This window comes from Myotis daubentonii, chromosome 3 (genome assembly GCF_963259705.1).
Source record: "Myotis daubentonii chromosome 3, mMyoDau2.1, whole genome shotgun sequence".
Lineage (NCBI taxonomy): Eukaryota > Metazoa > Chordata > Mammalia > Chiroptera > Vespertilionidae > Myotis > Myotis daubentonii.
Genome location: NC_081842.1, coordinates 152,919,109 through 152,938,189, shown reverse-complemented (window position 1 = coordinate 152,938,189; position 19,081 = coordinate 152,919,109). Strand labels below are relative to the sequence as shown.

Here is a 19,081-nt window from a genome sequence, read left to right as displayed (position 1 = left end):
TCTACATTATCTCTTTCCCCAAGAACTTTCATGGCTTTTTCTCTCTCGCTTCATTACAATCTCTGATGAGATGCTATCTCTTTAGCAAGCTCTATACAACTATCCTATGCAAAACAGCAACATTTCTCTCCTTATCCCTGTCATTGCATTACCACTAGTTAAGGTTATAATTTACACGATCAATTTCTTTTTCATGTTAACAACAGAATGTAGATTTCATGACTCTAAGTAGCAACATTGGTTTTCAGAATATCTCTGAGGGCTTAATAGGCATGTTGAAGAGATGTTTTCTCTTTCATATAGGCAGATGACAAACCAAGCTATTTATTAAAATTTGGGATTCTTTCTAGCCTCTATCACATTTTTAAAAAATGCTCCCAAGTCTTTTATACTTATTTCTCATTTGAAAATACCTGACCATCCACCCAGGCCTCCCTCTCCCCAATCTTCCAATCTTCACATATTCCAATCTTATCTATATTAATAGCCCACAAAACCTTTCTGGATTCCTTTAGCTAAAATGAACCTATCTGCCCTGGCTGGCTCAGTTGGTTGGAGCCATTGTTTGATACACCAAAAAAAAAATTGCAGGTTCACTTCTCGGTCAGGGCACAAACCTAGGTTACAGATTCTGTCCCATCTGGGGCATGTGTGGTAGGCAACTGGTTGATTAATGTTTCTCTTTCTCTCTCTGTTTCTCTTTCCTTCTGTCTCCCTCTCCCCTTCCCCCACCCCCACTTTCTTTCTTTCTTTCTCTCTCTCTCTCTCTCTCTCTCTCTCTCTTTCTCTTTCTCTTTCTCTTTCTCTTTCTCTCTCAAATCAGTAAGCATATCCTCTGGTGAGGATTAAAAAGGAAAAAAAATGATTCTATCTTCGAATTTTTCTTTGGCTACTTTTAACATTCTGATACATATAATAATTATATCTATTCAGTCAAACTAAGTTTTATAGGGTATATCATAATTGATTAATTATTTAATTAATTGTTAAGCTGATTAATTATTTTCACTGGATGTGACCACATTTAACACTTACAAAGTAAGCCATAAATATGTGATGGCAAAATAAAGATAGTTTTGGTTTATTTATTTATTTCTGAAAGCTCTGTGTGTGATGTAGTTTTTTATAAATTGAAAAAATATTGTACATTGGAAATATAACTATCAGGCATTGTAGAGTATTAACATTATGTAACTACTTTATTAGGTTGAACCACATGAGATTGCTGTTCAAAATCAGTCAGATAACAGCATTTTCATATGGTTCAAACTAATGTATGTAAAAATCTTCCCAAAGTTTTAGATAAAAGCAAGTATTCCTCCTATACATAAACCAGTTGATGTACTTTGGAACTACATTATCTCTTACCTCAAACATATTAGGTGCTCAATAAAAAATACAGGAATGCCTGAAAGCAGAAAACTGACATGTAGTTACTGTAAATTGCTTGTGACAGGTAATATCCAATGTCAGTTTTTTTTTGTTTGTTTTGTTTTTTGGTTTTTTTAAAAATATATTTTATTGATTTTTTACAGAGAGGAAGGGAGAGAGATAGAGAGTTAGAAATATCGATGAGAGAGAAACATCGATCAGCTGCCTCCTGCACACCCCTACTGGGGATGTGCCCGCAACCAAGGTATATGCCCTTGACTGGAATCGAACCTGGGACCCTTTAGTCCGCAGGCTGACGCTCTATCCACTGAGCCAAACCGGTTAGGGCCAATGTCAGTTTTAAATGCCTTCATCATATTTTGACATCTGTGCAGATCTTCAGTAATATGTGGGAAAATTCACTTATTTTAAAAATGAAATACAAACGATCTTCCTTGCATGTTGAATTGAAATAGTTAAGAAAAGAGTGTTTTCAAAAAAGTAAGTGATAAGGCTACTGTCTTTTCACATACTGATAAAATAATAAAAGTAGATTAGTTTAAAAGTACAGTATTATATAGTTTACTTAGTATTTATTTATACTTTTACATTAGAACTTTATTAAAATAAGGTAATGATGATTTTTATTGCTCTAAAAGAACATTTTAATGCCATTTATGTGCTAGGTAATATAATGTTAGTTTATCTAATACATGCAAAAGCTGTATAGTTTAGAGTGGTATTTCTATTTACATAATTTCTTCAAGAAACCTAAAGCTTGTAGAAGATAGGTAACTAACCCAAAATTTATAAATATAATAAGATTTGAGCATAAGTCTATCTGATTGCAAAACATATTGGCCCTAATAAATTCGGAGCTTCGGAATACTGAGTTTTTTCTCTTACTCTGATCTGGTCTCAAAGAAAAGTTATTTCAAATCTTTAGTTTGTCTGATGTTCCTAATCCTGGATAGGAGGTGGAATTAAAGAGAAAGATCTTTTCATTTTAAATTTGGAAGGTGAATAGGTGTATTCTTAAAAGCATATTTAAATTATAGACAAACACCAAATTCAAGATGGTATCGTTATTGGTAAAGCATACTTAACAAATAGTGTGTGTGTGTGTGTGTGTGTGTGTGTGTTTCTGTACACTTCTTCATGGTATAAATTAATAGATAAGGGACTTAATAAACTATTTCAGTTTATTTCCTTGGTGTGAAATCTAAATTTATTTAATAAACAAAATCTGACTAGAAGTTTTTTTTTTCTTAAATGACTAACCTTGGGAGCAAGAAAGAATGGAAGCAAAATTTATGAATTTGCTAATTGTTTTTTCCTCCACTGTCTATCAACCTAGTTTGGTGTTTAATATAATATACTTTAGGTTATTTTCTTTTTTCTTTTTCTTTCTTTTTATATAATAGCAATAGTATCTCTCCCACCACATATCTCTCTCATCCTGCCCTTTATAGTACTAGTATACTGTGTGTGTGTTTGATGTATTGAAATGATGCTATATCTGGTGCTTGCCTCTTAGCTTCCAGTCTTGAGTCTCCTGGACAATATAGGTTGATTATATGCTATTTTACTTCTAAATTAATGCTAGTTGTATTAGTAGTGATAAAAGTAGAGATGCTGGAAAATTGGCCTTTCTTATAAAATAAGTGCTTCCTAACTATGCTCAGTTTTATTTACCATTTCCTTTTTTGTGGATTGAAGCCTACTAGATTTTGAGAACTAATGTAACTGTCTAAATAGGAGATAGCGATGCCGGGGTCCAACCCCAGCAGGTCCAGGGGTCCCCAAAGGTGTGGACGGAGTCGGCGAAGAAGGAATGACATGGAGGCAGCATTCAGTTGATCAGCAGCCTAGCCAGGATCTCCAGCCAAGTTCTGGTCTCGATCTCCAGAGAGGTTCTGCTTAGGATCTCCAGCCAGGTTCTGTCCAGGTTCTCCAGGCAGGTCCAGTCACCAGGTTCTAGTCAGGCTCTCCTGCCAGTCTCCGCAGTCAGGTTCAGTCCAGGATCCCCTGCCATGCTCTCTCGCCAGGCTCCGCCTCCAGGCTCCGAGGCCAGTCCCTGTCCAGGATCCTCCGGCATGCTCTCTCCAGCGAAGTTCTTCTGTCGCTAGAGAACGTTCTGTGTAGGCTCTGTGCCTAGGCTCTGTCTCTCTTGGTCCTGTCTTCCAAGCCCTGTCTCCTTAGTTCTGTGTTCTGAGTTCTGTCTCTCTGTCTGGTTACATCTGTATTTATACCAGTTGATTCAATCCTATCAATCTCTATTACAAAGGTTAGGGTGTTTCTTATCTCCATTCCAGGGAGTAAAGATTATGTAGCTTAAGCATGATTGTTTGTAGTGATTAACTACCCGCCTGGCACTTCGTTAAGGGGTTTTATTCCCTCCCTAACTTCAGGGGAAAATCCCTACCTGGGGATTCAACCTTTCTCGGAGAGGTGACCTTGGTTAAAACACAGAGTGCCAAGAAGGTGAGCAAACATTTTAAGAAAAGTATGCCATATATGCCAGGTCCCTTGAAACAGCAAGCATGGACCGGCTCCCGGCATAGCATCACTTATTTTATATGAAACTTCTGAAGAAAATTTCCTGTATTTTCTATGGCTGCTGTAACAAATTACTACAAATTTAATGGCTTAAAACAACACAAATTTATTATGTTACAACTTTGAAATTGAGAATTTTAAAATGGATCTCACTGTGCTAAAATCAAGGTATTGACAGAGTTGTGATTTCTTCTGGAGGATAGGGGATAATTCACTTTCTTGTTCTTTCCAACTTCTATAGTCTGCCCACATTCCTTGGCTCATGGCCCTCTTCCTCTAGCTTTGAAGCCAACAATAGCAGGTTCAGTTCTTCTCATCTACCTCCTCATCTGCCTTCCTCTTCCACCTTTAAGAATCCTTGTTATTACATTGGGCCCACCTGGATAATCCATGATAATCTTTAGATTTTGAGATTGGGTGACATCTAATTCTATCTACTATCTTAATTCCCCTTTTGCCATGTAAGGTAACATGTTCACAATATAGGTTGATTTCCAAATTTAAAATTTATCTGCTTTATCTGCTCATAAGTTTCCAGGATATAGACTTCTATGGGTGGGTTATTATTTTGCCTACCATACTTCTGTCAGTAATATTCAGTGTTACTATAACTAAACTGAGGTGTACAACACAATAATGCCATTTCACTTAATTCAGGACCTTTCTTAAAGTCTTAAGAGATGACAATATTCACTATAATTTCCACCCTAACTTTACTGAGGTCTCAATTTTAACATTCAAGAGTTTCTAGGAACCTTTCTCATCATAACCAATGTTGACAAATGCTATTTCCTATTCCTTTGTCAGAATTTAAAGGAACACAAATACTGTCTACAGTTAGCTATTTTTAAAATGTGTGAAGCTCCATGAAACTTAATGTAATGGAAAAGGAAGAGATTTTCTAAAAATTTCAGGCTTAGTTGCTCAGACAGCTCACATACAGTGCTTTTGAATATGAGAGTTACTGGCCCTGGTATATGAAAATTCTCTGTATTTTGTGTTAAGCAATGAAAGAAAATTACAAATGTGAATTTGGATTTTTTAAAAACAGGTAGTAAGACTTCTTTCTCTCAAATTGTCTTAACTAATGAAGTTGTTTTTCTCTTTTATCACCTTTTCTGCTTGATGACTTTTTAAAATAAATATATCGACAAGTACATATATTACAGTGTTCACAGTGTTCTTTGAACTCTTGTTTTTCATTTGCTGATATCATTTGATCTTATTTGGAATCTGTGAAAATGTTTTGTCTCTTTATCTACTTACCTTATCAAACTTATTTTTAAAAGGATCGGAAACTCCATGGCACAGCTCAGCAACTGCTCCAGGACAGCAAGACAAAAATAGAAGTGATACGAATGCAGATTCTACAGGCAGTCCAGACCAATGAATTGGCTTTTGACAATGGTGATGGAATAGAGATAAATTTTTATTCTGATGATTATGGGCAATATGATATGCTAAATAATTTTATGTAAAAAAGACACAGCGTTTAAAATTGAGGGGGAGGCGGCATTATGTTTTATCTTATGTGTTTAATCTTTGAGTTTTGATCTAAAGGCTCTATGTCAAAATTGTATCTGTTATATTCATTGTATTAAGCGCTGTTCTTTTAACATAAGAATTCATTTTTTTTTAATTGATGAGTTTTAATCACTACATATTAGAAAGTGAAGTAAACTTTGACGTGGGTTCAATTAACTTTGTTTTTGTTTTCTCCTCTAGCAAAACCTGTCATAAGTCCTCTTGAACTTCGGATGGAAGAATTAAGGCATCATTTTAGGATAGAGTTTGCAGTCGCAGAAGGTGCAAAGAATGTAATGAAATTACTTGGCTCAGGAAAAGTAACAGACAGAAAAGCACTTTCAGAAGTAATTTTAAATAAAAATTTAACTTAATAAATATATTCCTTAAAGAATGTAGTTATTTAAGTAATAACAATTGTCTTTTCCCTGTCCAAGGCTCAAGCAAGATTTAATGAATCAAGTCAGAAGTTGGACCTTTTAAAGTATTCATTAGAGCAAAGATTAAATGAACTTCCCAAGAATCATCCCAAAAGCAGTATCATTATTGAGGAGCTTTCACTTGTAGCATCACCAACACTAAGTCCACGTCAAAGTATGATATCTACACAAAATCAATATAGTACACTATCCAAACCAGCAGCACTAACAGGTATGTAGTATATATCTTCTGATTATTTTTGGTGCTTTTTTGGCTATATCTGGTCTTAGTTTAATAAATGAATAAAAACTTGTGCACAGATTTTTAAAAATATTGTGGTGAGATACACATAACATAAATGAATTACTTTAGCCATTTAAAAATATACAATTCAGAAGTGTTTAGTATATTTCTAATATTGTGTAACTATCACCACTATCTAGTTACAGAGCACTTTTGTTACCCCAGAAGGAAACCCCATACCGACTCCCCTTTCCTCTCCAATTCCTGGCATCCACTATTGGCTTTTGTCTCAATAAAATTGTCTATTCTAGATATGTCCTTTAAGCAAAATTATATCATTTTGTGGCCTTCTGTTTCTAGCTTCTTTGATTTAGTGCACTATTTTCAAGGTTTGTGTTTGTAGCATGTATCAATGCTTCATTTCTTTTTTTATTTTATTGATTTTTTTACAGAGAGGAAGGGAGAGAGATAGAGAGTTAGGAACATCGATGAGAGAGAAACATCAATCAGCTGCCTCCTGCACACCTCTTACTGGGGATGTGCCCACAACCAAGGTACATGCCCTTGACCGGAATCGAACCTGGGACCTTTCAGTCCGCAGGCCGATGCTCTATCCACTGAGCCAAACTGGTTAGGGCAATGCTTCATTTCTGGGTTTTTTTTTGCCTTTTAATATATTTTTTATTGATTAAGATATTACATATGTGTCCTTATCCCCACGTTACCGCCCCGTTGTCCGTGTCCATTGGTTAGGCCTATATGCGTGCATATAAGTCCTTTGGTTGATCTTTCCCCCTTACCCCCACCCTCCCCTACCTTCCCTCCAAGGCCCGACAGTCCAATCAATGCCTCTCCGTCTCTGGATTACTCCTTGTTCATCAGTTTATGTTGTTCATTATATTCTGCAAGTGAGTGAGATCCTGTGGTATTTATCTGCTCTCCAGTTCCATCCATGCTGTGGCAAATGGTAAGAGTTCCTTTTTCTTCTTCCTCTTCTTAAAGAATACCTTTCAGCATTTCATATAATGCTGGTTTGGTGGTGATGAACTCCTTTAGCTTTTCCTTATCTGTGAAGCTCTTTATATGACCGTCTATTCTGAATGATAGCTTTGCTGGATAAAGTAATCTTGGTTGTAGGTTCTTGCTATTCATCACTTTGAATATTTCTTGCCACTCTCTTCTGGCCTGCATGGTTTCTGTTGAGAAATCAGCTGACAGTCGTATGGGTACTCCCTTGTAGGTAACTGAGTTTCTTTCTCTTGCTGCTTTTAAGATTCTCTCTTTGTCTTTTGCTCTTGGCATTTTAATTATGATGTGTCTTGGTGTGGTCCTCTTTGGGTTCCTTTTGTTTGGGGTTCTCTGTGCTTCCTGGACTTGTAAGTCTATTTCTTTCACCAGGTGGGGGAAGTTTTCTGTCATTATTTCTTCAAATAGGTTTTCAATATCTTGCCCTCTCTCTTCTTCTGGTACCCCTATAATTCTGATGTTGGTACGCTTGAAGTTGTCCCAGAGACTCCTCACACTATCTTCATATTTTTGGAATCTTTTTTCTTTTTTCTTTTTCGGTTGGGTATTTTTTGTTTCTTTGTATTTCAAATCTTTGACTTGATTCTTGGGATACTCTTGTCTGCTGTTGGATCTCTGTATATTATTCTTTATTTCAGTCAGTGTATGCTTAATTTCTAGTTGGTCTTTTTTCATATCCTCCAGGGTCTCACTAAATTTATCGGCGGTTTCCATAAAGTTCTTGAAAAACCTTATAAACGTGGTTTTGAACTCTATATCCAGTAGTTTGCTTTCCTCCATTTCTGTCATTTATGTCCTGTTTCTTTGTCTCTGCATTTTTTTTTTATGCTTCCCTGTGTTGGTAGAGTGGTGTTGTGTGCTAGGTGTCCTGTAGGGCCCAGTGGCCCAGCCTCCCCAGTTACCTGAAGTGGACACTCTTGGTGCATCCCCTTGTGGGCTTTGTGCACAGTCTTGTTGTAGTTATGCCTTGATTGTTGTAGGATCACTGGGAGGAATTGACCTCCAGGCCAATTGGCAGTGAGAATCAGCTGTTTCTGCAGTGGGAGACCTTCTGTGCTGAAGATACCTTTCTGGGGCAAGACTTGCTTCAGTGGGGCTTTGGTGCTCACTGAGTCTGCCACCTGAGTGTGTCCTTTATGGATCTGAGGAGTTGTAATCCGGGTGGTCCCCCTCTGACAACTGGGTACACTGGCTCTTGGATCTAAGGAGGTGCTAATTTAGCCTCGGCCTGAGGTTACCCGGCAGGAGGTACGAAGAGAACTGCAGATTCCTCTTCCTTTTTTGGAGTTTGGAGGTGCCCTGATGAGGCCCAGCTGTGAAGCAATGCAAGCTGCTGTGGGGCCTTGGGCCTTCTCTTGGAAGTTCTGGGTCTGTCTGGCCCAGCTGCAATTTTTTAGGTAATTTTCAGGTTGCAAAGGGCCGGGGCATTCATATGCAAAAGCCTCTGCCGCAGCCTGGGTGGGGTGGGGTCTCAGGGAATCAAAGGGCGGAGCAAGCAGCTATGGCGGATCCTCAGCCCTGCCCTAAGTGGCTGCGCGTCTCAGTGTCCCGATAATTGCTGCAAACACCTCTGAGGGAAAGCCGCCCTCAAGCTCCGAGTTCTGCCTGCTGCCAGACAGTCTAGTTTCTCCCCATATGAGTCCTGGGTCCCCAGAGACTTCCCGGAACCAGAGTTCAGAGCAGTCAGGAGCTTGTGCCTCCCTCCCGATTCAAAAAGACAGCCGTGTCCTCAGGTGCCAGCCCCTTTCCGCCCGAGCGAGCCTCCGTACCTCTGCACTTTACTTCCGCAGCTCCTCTGGCTCTCAGTGTGCTTTTCTTTCCTTCTAGTTGTAGAATTTCCACTCAGCTAGCCTTCCTGTAGTTCTGGATGATGTCTGTTTTGTCTTTTCATTGTATTTTTGAAGTTGTTGTGGGAGGCAGCAATTTCCCGGTATTTACCTATGCCGCCATCTTAGTTTCTCTCGCTTCATTTCTTTTATGGCTAAACTAGAGGCCCGGTGCATGAAATTTGTGCACGGAAGGTGGGGTCCCCTCAGCCCGACCTGCGTCCTCTTGCAATCTGGGACCCCTCAGGGGATATTGGGCCTAAACTGGTAGTCAGGCATCCCTCTCGCAATCCAGGACACTGCATGCACCAGTGACCATATTTTTCATACAGGTGAAAGGCATCTTGCTGTTGTATGGAAAGCTACATTTTTTTGCCCTGATTATAAAACGTAGTACATAACATGATCCTTCTGAGGCAGTAGTACCATTTCCCCCATCTTATGGGTGGAAAAACTGAAGCAGAGAGAAGTTAAGTAATTGGCTTTGTCACACAGTTATAAGTGTCAGAATCAGGGCTGACCACAAAATGTACAAGCCAGGGTCCATGCATGTCATCGCTGCATCATCCTGTTTAGTTCACTGTTAGCATAGACTTGCCAGGTTATAATTTTTAAATCTATGAGACTGTACCCAATATATAGGGTAGGGTCCCTAGGCCTGGCTGGTGATCAGGGCCATCTGTGGGGTGACGGGCAGGCGGGGTGATCGGGGGGCCCCCAATGGTAACCGCCTTGGCTGGCAGTCTGGCACCGCCTGCTGGCTGGCCCCGCCCCCCCAATAGCCATCACCGGTCACCTCCCTCTTGGGGGGCATTCAAAACAGGAGCTTCTGTCCCTTCGTGGTCAGTACACGTCATAGCAGCCAGTCATTCCATCAGTCAATTTGCATATTGGGTTTTATTATATAGGACTAGAGGCCCAGTGCATGAAATTTGTGCACTGGGGGGGTGGGGGGGGTGTGTCCCTCAGCCCAGCCTGCACCCTCTGCAATCTGGGACTGCTGGCTCCTAACCACTTAGCTGCCTGCCTGCCTGATTGCTCCAAACTGCTTCTGCTTGCCATCCTGATCACCCCCAAACTGCTCCCTGTTGGCCTGATTGATGCCTAAACACTCCCCTGCCGACTTGATGGCCCACAACTGCCTTCCCCTACTGGCCTGGTCGCCCTAACTGCCCTCCCCTGGAGGCCTGGTTTCCCCCAACTGCCCTGCCCTGCTAGCCTCTTCGTCCCTAACTGCCATCCCCTGCCGGAACTGCCCTCCCCTGCAGGCCTGGTTGCCCTCAACTGCCCTCCCCTGCTGGCCTCTTCACCCACAACTGCCCTCCCCTGCCGGCCATCTTATGACAACATGGGGGCAGCCATCTTGTGGCAGCCATCTTGTGAGGGCGCGAGGGCCACCTAGGCTTTTATTAGTATAGATAACATTCCATTGTATGGATATATATATACAAGATTTTGTTTACTTATTCATCAACTGATGAATGTTTAGGTTTCCACCTTTTGACTATCTTAACTAATAATAGACAAACATGGGAATTGACCGTACCTTCGCTATGCTTCCCATTGGCTAATCAGCAAGATATACAAATTAACTGTCAACAGAGATGGCGGCCTGAAGCCTGAAGCCACGGAGCTGGAATGAGCAGGAGGCTTTCTTGCTCCAGTGATGGAGGAAGCCAAGGTTCCCCGCATGCGGTGGCCGGCTCTGAGCTACACTCAAAGCAACAAAGTTTCAATTATAGAAGCTAAATAAACCCCAGATACCTGCTTTCAGCTGGTCATGACCTCTGAGCTGGAGCCTTGGGTTGCCCCTGATGATGGAGGAAGCCAAGCCCTGGCCAGCTCTAAGATCCACTCCAGGCTGCAAAGTTTCAATTATAGAAGGTAAATAAATCCCAGAATAAAAACTAAAAAGAGAAAAAGGAGAGGCTGGTTGCTTCTGTTGCTGGGGAGGATTGGCCAGCCTGAAAACGGCCCTCAACCCTTCACCCAGACTGGTCAGACACCCCAGTGGGGACCCCCAATCCTAAAGGTGGTGTGGCCAGTCTGAAAACAGCCATCAGCCGCTCACCCAGGCTGGCCAGGCATACCAGTGGCACCCCAGTGGGGACCGCCACCCTGAAGGGCAAACCAGCTGGCCCTACCTGTGCACCAGGCCTCTATCCTGAGTAATATGCAAACTGACCCTAACAGCAGAAAGACTGGGAATGACTGGTCACTATGACACACACTGACCACCAGGGGGCAGACGCTCAATGCAGGAGCTGCCCCCTGGTGGTCAGTGCGCTCCCACAGGGGGAGCTCTGCTCAGCCACAAGCCAGGCTGACGGCTGCCAGTACAGCGGTGGTGGTGGTAGCCTCTCCCACCTCCTCAGCCGCGCTAAGGATGTCAGACTGCAGCTTAGACCTGCTGTCCACTGGCAAATGGACATCCCCTGAGGGTTCCCGGGCTGCCAGAGGGATGACTGATTGCCAGCTTAGGCCCAATCCCCCAGGGAACGGGCCTACACCAGCAGGGGGTCATCCCCCGAGGGGTCCCAGACTGCGAGAGGGCACAGGCCGGGCTGAGGGACCCCCCACCCCACCCCACCCCCGTGCACAAATTTTTGTGCACCGGGCCTTTAGTTGTGAATAATGTTGCTATGAACATTTGTGTACAGGTTTTTGTTTGAACACTTGTTTTCATTTACTTTGGATATATTCCTAGGAACACTAGGTCATGTGGTAATTTTATGTTTGTCATGTTGAGGTACTATCATACTGTTTTCCACAGTGACTGCATCATTTTACATTTTCAGTAGCAATGTATGAAGGTTTTCGATTTCTTTACATCCTCACCAACATTTTTTTTTTATTGCCATTCTAGTACGTTTATTCTTGCAAGTGGGTAGTGAGGTTTCCTTTCAGTTGTGTAAAGGTTTGCTTCATATATTTTCAGGCTCTGTTGTTAAGTGTGCATATGTTTATAATTTTTATATCAATGGATTTATTTTACTCTTTTATCAAAATCACATTTCTTCTTTGTATACTGTAATAACTTTGAATTTAAAGTCTGTTTTGTCTGATATTAGTATAAGCTACCCCAGCTCTCTTTTGGTTACTGTTTACATTGAATTTTTTTTTACCCTTTCACTTTCAATCTGTTTGAGTCTTTGGATCTAAAATGAGTCTCTTTTAGACAGCATATAATTGCATCATGTTTCTTTTTACCCATTCTGCCAGTCTTTGCCTTTAACTTGAATAGTTTAAAACGGTATATTTGAGGTAATTACCTAATTGCTAATGTACTATTCTGATGCTAACAACACAGGTCAGATTTCTAAAGTTAATGGCACAGTCCCCCACAAGACTATACTCATTTAAGAGACAATTTGCAAGCTTGGAGTTTCCTCAACCACCTTCACTTCTGACCAACTGGCTATATATTCTAGGGTTCCCACTACCACCTCAGGCTCAGTAATTTTGTAGAACAATTCACAGAAATGGGGAAAGCTTTATCTTTACAATTTCAGTTTTCTTATAAAGTACAGTAAAATAGAAAAATGATATGTAGAGAGAGGTCTATGAGGGCCCCAATTCGAAGCTTTCTTGTCCTCAGCATGCAGCCCTCTTTCTGTACATCCTTTTTTGTAAAAAACCAGAAATTTCAGCCCTGGCTGGTTTGTATTAGAGAGTTGGCCTGGATGGCTGAAGGGTCTCGAGTTTGATTCCAGTCAAAGGCACATGTCCAGGTTGTGGGCTCTATGTCCAGTGGGGGTGTGCAGAAGGCAACCGATCAATGATTCTCATCATTGATGTTTCTCTCCTCCTCTTGCTTCCTCTCTGAAATCAATAAAAATATATTTTAAAAAAATAAACAAACAGAAATTTCACTTTAGCTGTGAGTATCCAAGTTTTTATTGTGGCTTCATTATGTAGGAGTAACTGATTGAATCATTGGCTGCTTGTTTGAAATCAGTCTTCAGCCCCTCATGCCTCTCTGAAGGTCAGGAGGTCAGGTGGATATGTGCCTGAAAGCACCATCCCTCTAATTATATGGTTGGTCTGTCCCAGCCGTGGGCAAACTACGGCCCACGGGCCGGATCCAGCCCGTTTGAAATGAATAAAACAAAAAAAAAAAGACCGTACCCTTTTATGTAATGATGTTTACTTTGAATTTATATTAGTTCACACAAACACTCCATCCATGCTTTTGTTCCGGCCGGTCCAGTTTTAGAACCCCATTGTGGCCCTCGAGTCAAAAAGTTTGCCCACCCCTGGTCTTTCCAGTGTATCCAGCCCCCCATCCTAAAACTGCCTGGTCACTTTGTTAGCATAAACTTACATGTAGCCTGAGGGGCTCATCATGAATAACAAATGCACTGCTATCACCAGGGAAATTACAAGGGTTTAGAGCAGTGGTTCTCAACTTTCCTAATGCCGCGAACCTTTAATACAGTTCCTCATGTTGTGGTGACCTCCAACCATAAAATTATTTTCGTTGCTACTTCATATCTGTAATTTTGCTACTGTTATGAATCATAATGTCAATATCTGATATGTAGGATGTATTTTCATTGTTACAAATTGAACATAATTAAAGCATAGTGATTAATTACAAAAACAGTATGTAATTATATATGTATTTTCCGATGGCTTAGGCAACCCCTGTGTAAGGGTCATTTGTCCCCCAAAGGGGTCGTGACCCACAGGTTGAGAACCACTGGTTTAGAGGCTCCTTCCCAGGAAATAATATTAATTAGATTTTCAGTGTAGATAAAAAGAAGAGTTATCTATTTGATTTATATATATAATAGAGGCCCAATGCACAAAAATTTGTGCACTCGCGGGAGTCCCTCAGCCCGGCCTGTGACCTCTCACAGTCTGGGACCTCTCAGGGGATGACCACCTGCTGGCTTAGGCCTGCTCCCCGGGGGATTGGGCCTAAGCTGGCAGTCAGACATCCCTCTGGCAGCCTGGGAGCACTCGGGGATGTCCACTTGCCAGCGGGGAGCAGGCCTAGCTGCAGTCAGACATCCTTAGTGCTGCTGAGGAGGCGGGAGAGGTTCCCACCACCACTGCTGTACTGGCAGCCATCAGCCTGGCTTGTGGCTGAGCAGAGCTCCCCCTGTGTGAGCGCACTGATCACCATGGGGCAGCTCCTACATTGAGCGTCTGTCCCCTGGTGGTCAGTGTGTATCATTGTGACTAGTCATTCCCAGTCTTTCTGCTGTTAGGGTCAGTTTGCATATTACCCTTTACTATATAGGATAGAGGCCTGGTGCACGGGTAGGGCTGGCTGGTTTGCCCTGAAGGGTGTCCCGGATCAGGGTGGTGGTCCTGTTTGGGTGCCTGGCCAGCCTGGATGAGGGGCTGATAGCTTTATGCAGCTGGTCACACATCCTTCAGGGTGGGGGTCCCCACTGGGGTGCCTGGCCAGCCTGGGTGAGGGGATGATGGCTGTTTTCAGGCAGGCCACACCCCCTTTAGGGTGGGGGTCCCCACTTGGGTGCCTGGCCAGTCTGGGTGAGGGGCTGAGGGCCATTTTCAGGCTGGCTGGTGACTGAAGCTCCCAGCCTCTCCTTTCCTCTCTTTTTTTCTTTTTTTTTTTTAAATTAAATATTGTTCAGTTTATTACCTTGGTTCCTCTTTTTCCCCCCATAACTCCCCTCCACCCAGTTCCCATCCACCCTCCACCCTCACTCCCCACCCACTGTCCTCATCCATAGGTGCAGGATTTTTGTCCAATCTCTTCCCGCACCCCCCACCTCCCTTTCCCCCCCAAGAATAGTCAGTCCATTCCCTTTCTATGTCCCTGATTCTATTATAATCACCAGTGTATTCTGTTCATCAGATTATTTATTCACTTGATTTTTAGATTCACTTGTTGATAGATGTGTATTTGGTGTTCATAATTTGTATCTTTACCTTTTTCTTCTTCCCTTTCTTAAAGAATACATTTCAGCATTTCATTTAATACTGGTTTGGTGGTGATGAACTCCTTTAGCTTTTTCTTATCTGTGAAGCTCTTTATCTGACCTTCAATTCTGAATGATAGCTTTGCTGGATAAAGTAATCTTGGTTGTAGGTTCTTGCTATTCATCACTTTGAATATTTCTTGCCACTCCCTTCTGGCCTGCAAAGTTTCTGTTGAGAAATCAGCTGACAGACATATGGGTAATCCCTTGTAGGTAACTGACTTTCTCTTGATGCTTTTAGGATTCTCTCTTTGTCTTTTGCTCTTGGCATTTTAATTATGATGTGTCTTGGTGTGGTCCTCTTTGGATTCCTTTTGTTTGGGGTTCTCTGTGCTTCCTGGACTTGTAAGTCTATTTCTTTCACCAGGTAGGGGAAGTTTTCTGTCATTATTTCTTCAAATAGGTTTTCAGTATCTTGCGCTCTCTCTCCTTCTGGCACCCCTATAATTTGGATGTTGGTACGCTTGAAGCTGTCCCAGAGGCTCCTTACACTATCTTCGTATTTTTTGATTCTTTTTTCATTTTGCTTTTCCGGTTGGGTGTTTTTTGGTTTTTCGTATTTCAAATCTTCGACTTGATTCTTGCGATCCTCTGGTCTGCTGTTGGGAGCCTGTATAATATTCTTTATTTCAGTGTATGCTTAATTTCTAGTTGGTTCCCCAACATAACATCGAGGGTCTCACTAGATTTCTTGAGGGTCTCATTAAGTTTATTTGCGGTTTCCAGAAAATTCTTGAAAAACCTTAAAAGTGTGGTTTTGAACTCTATATCCAGTCGTTTGCTTTCCTCCATTTCTGTCATTTGTGTCCTGTTTTTTGTTGTTGTTTTTTTTGTCTTGGCATTTTTTATGCCTCGCTGTGTTGATAGAGTGGCGCAGGCCAGGCATCAACCCCGGACCCCCACCGTGGCAAGTGATGGGCGGGAAGGCCTGCGTCCCTCGATCGCCATGGTGATGGGAGGGCGGGAGAACTGTGTTGCAGGCCAGGCAGCAACCGCGGACCCCCGCCATGGCAATCGAAGGGCAGGAGGGCAGGGCGCAGTCCAGGCAGCAACCCCGGACCCCTGCCATGGCTATCGGAGGGCAGCAGGGCCGTATTGTAGGCCAGGCAGCAACCACGGAACCCCACCATGGCAATCGAAGGGCGGGAGGGCAGGGCGCAGACCAGGCAGCAACCCCGGACCCCCACCATGGCAACTGATGGGCGGGAGGGCCTGCATCCCTCGATCATCATGGTGATCAGAGGGCGGGAGGGCCGGAGCGCAGGCCAGGAAACAACCCCGGACCCCAGCCATGGCGATTTGAGGGCAGGAGGGCCGTGTTGCAGGCCAGGCAGCAACCGCGGACCTCCACCATGGTGGTGGAAGGGCGGGAGGGCGGGGCGCAGGCCAGGAAGCAACCAGGACTCCCCGAACCTCTCTTAAAGGTTCTCTTAAGGCAGTTGGCGAGGGACCTCGGAGAGCCCCAGGGGGCCCTGGTGCCAGCAAAACTGAGACCTGGGGCGGCTCTCCCCAGAAGGTACAGAGAACAGCCACTGCAGCCCGCCCCCACCCCAGCGCAAGGCATGGCACACTGGGCCCGAGGACCCACCCCCTCCCAGAGGCCCCTGGCTTGCTCATGCAGCCGTGGTCACATCACCGGAGCAGCTATAAGGCACAGAAAGCAGCAGGGACAGCCGCTTGCCCCCACCCACATTTGCAAAGACAAGGCCGGAGGGTGTGAGGGCCGGCTCACATCTCCTTCTCCCTCCTTTTGCTCCTCCTCTGGCTGCTTAGCTCGCCCAGCTTCTTATCCAGGCTCCTCTGCAGCCGGGCCCACTTGGCAGGGTCCAGGGACCGGTCCTTGGCCCCACTGCCAGCGTACAGCACTCCCTCCCAGCTGATTCTCTGCAGGTTGTGGGTGCGGGCCCTCTCCCCACAGCCATGGATCTGAGGCAGTAGCAGTGGCTGCAGTGTGGGCAGAGCAGTACCGATTACGAGAGGGATGTCCGACTACTGGTTTAGGCCCAATCCCTGTAAACTGGCAGGACATTTTTCGAGGGGTCCCAAATTGGAGAGGGTGCAGGTCAGGCTGAGGAACACACCCTCCCCCGTGCACGAATTTCGTGCACCGGGCCACTAGTATGTGTATATATATGTGTGTGTGTGTGTGTGTGTGTGTGTGTGTGTGTGTGTGTGTATATAAAACATTTCACTTTAAATGTTAAATAAAGCAAACAGGTTGAAAATAAAGGAATGGAAAACATTCACTAAGTTACTTATGCATGGGAAGAATGGTATAACTCTACTAAAAACAAACCAAATAAACTGTAAGTTGAAGAGTATTTTAGAAAAAAATGAAGATATTTATAATGATAAAAACTAATTTCATCAATAAGCCTAAATGTATATGCTCCTAATTAAAAGTAAAATCAAACAGGAGGTAAAATTTAATGGAATTGAAATGGTTTGCAACTGACCTTACCCATTTGATGCCTGATTTAATACTTTAAGGACATTTATGAGAACTTCTTTTTGAGCTCTACTAAAGCCAGGTTTTTGGGAGGGATCTTGTTGGTTCAAACCAGAGAGACATGATTCATGTTTGTGCTAGGCTTTGGGAACTTATTGGCAGGAAGATTCTGATTCCTGTGCTTGCCTCACACTTGTAATTTCTGATATCCGTGATAGCTGATACCTGTTTTTATGTTTATATCTGGTCTCTGGGCTCCCAAAATGTCTGTACATCAATAAACATTTATTGTTGTAAAAAATAAATAAATAAGGGAAACAGAGACTAAGTAAGCAGCCTCTGGGGTAACATCAAAAATACAAACATACACCCTGGCTGGTGGGTTTAGTGGTTAGAGCATTGGTCCTCTCACCAAAGAGTTGGTGTGAGGTCAAGAGATTAACAATAGTAGTATTAAAATAGAACAACTATAATCCTATCTAATAAAAGAGAAACATGGTAATTAGTGTACGACCACTACCCTTCCCATTGGCTAATCAGGGTGATATGCAAATTAACTGCCAGCCAAGATGGCGGCCGACAGCCAGGCAGCTTAAAGCGAACATGAGGCTTGCTTGCTTCAGTGACGGAGGACTCCCATGTTCCCCGCCTGCCGCTGCCGGCCTCTGAGCTGCAACTCTAAGCAACTATGTTACAAATATAGAAGCTAAACAAAACCCCAGAAACCTGCTTTAGTCCTTTGGGCTTCAGCCAGCAGGATCGCAACATTGTTTCAAATACAGAAGGTAAACAAAGGCCAGAAACCTGCTTTCAGCAGTGGAGGCCTAAGAGCTGGAGCCAAGCCTCAAAGCTAAAGCTGGCCCAGAATAAAAAAAAAAGAAAAGAAGGAGCGGTTGGGAGCTTCAGTCACCTGCCAGCCTGAAAACAGCCCTCAGCCCCTCACCCAGACTGGCCAGGCACCCGAGTGGGGACCCCCATCCTGATCCAAGACACCCTTCAGGGCAAACCAGCCAGCCCCACCCATGCACCAGGCCTCTATCCTATATAGTAAAAGGGTAATATGCCTCCCTGCACCGGGATCAGCAGAGCCAAGAGGCCTCCTGGCACCAGGATCAGTGTGACAGGGGGCAGCGCCCAAACCCCCTGATCGCCCTGCGGCTCTGTGTGTAACAGGGGGCGGGGCCACAACCTCCCTATCCTCCCTGCTCTGTTTGTGACAGGGGAAGGCGCCCCAATCCCCTGATCAGCCGTGCTCTGTGACTGATAGGGGGAGCTCCCCAACCCCCTGATCGCCCTGCGGCTCTGTGTGTGACAGTGTGCAGCGCCCCAACCTCCTGATCGGCCCTGCTCTGTGTATGACGGGGCAGCGCCCCAGCCCCCTGATCGGCCCTGCTCTGTGGGTGATAGAGGGCGGCACCCCAACCCCCACACCATGGGCCCTGCTCTGTGTGTGATGGGGTAGAGCCATAACCTCCCCATTGGCCCTGCCCTGAGTGTGACAATGGCGGCGCCCCAACCCCCTGATCGGCCCTGCTCTGTGTGTGACGGGGCGGTGCCCCAACTCCCCTATCAGCACTACTCTGTGAGTGACAGGGGGAGCTCCTCAACCCCCTGATTGGCCCTGCTCTGTGCGTGACGGGGTGGCGCCGCAACCGCCCCATCGACCCTGCCTTGAGTGTGACAGGGGGCGATGCCCCAACCCCCCA

The 19,081-nt window shown here is 44.0% G+C and overlaps 1 protein-coding gene across 7 annotated transcripts in view; it reads left to right on the top strand.

Annotated features, from left to right (window-relative positions):
- The window catches only part of PKN2 (protein kinase N2), a 159,945-nt gene that overhangs the window by 83,106 nt on the left and 57,758 nt on the right, over positions 1-19,081 (top strand). For all 7 annotated transcript variants that reach the window (XR_009451946.1, XM_059688922.1, XM_059688923.1 and 4 more), the window contains exons 4-6: positions 5,220-5,337; positions 5,656-5,801; positions 5,892-6,105. Coding sequence is in view for 6 of the 7 variants with exons in the window: in XM_059688922.1 (XP_059544905.1) it covers positions 5,220-5,337; positions 5,656-5,801; positions 5,892-6,105 (478 nt within the window). In the remaining variant the exon portion in view is untranslated. The remainder of the gene's footprint in view (positions 1-5,219; positions 5,338-5,655; positions 5,802-5,891; positions 6,106-19,081) is intronic.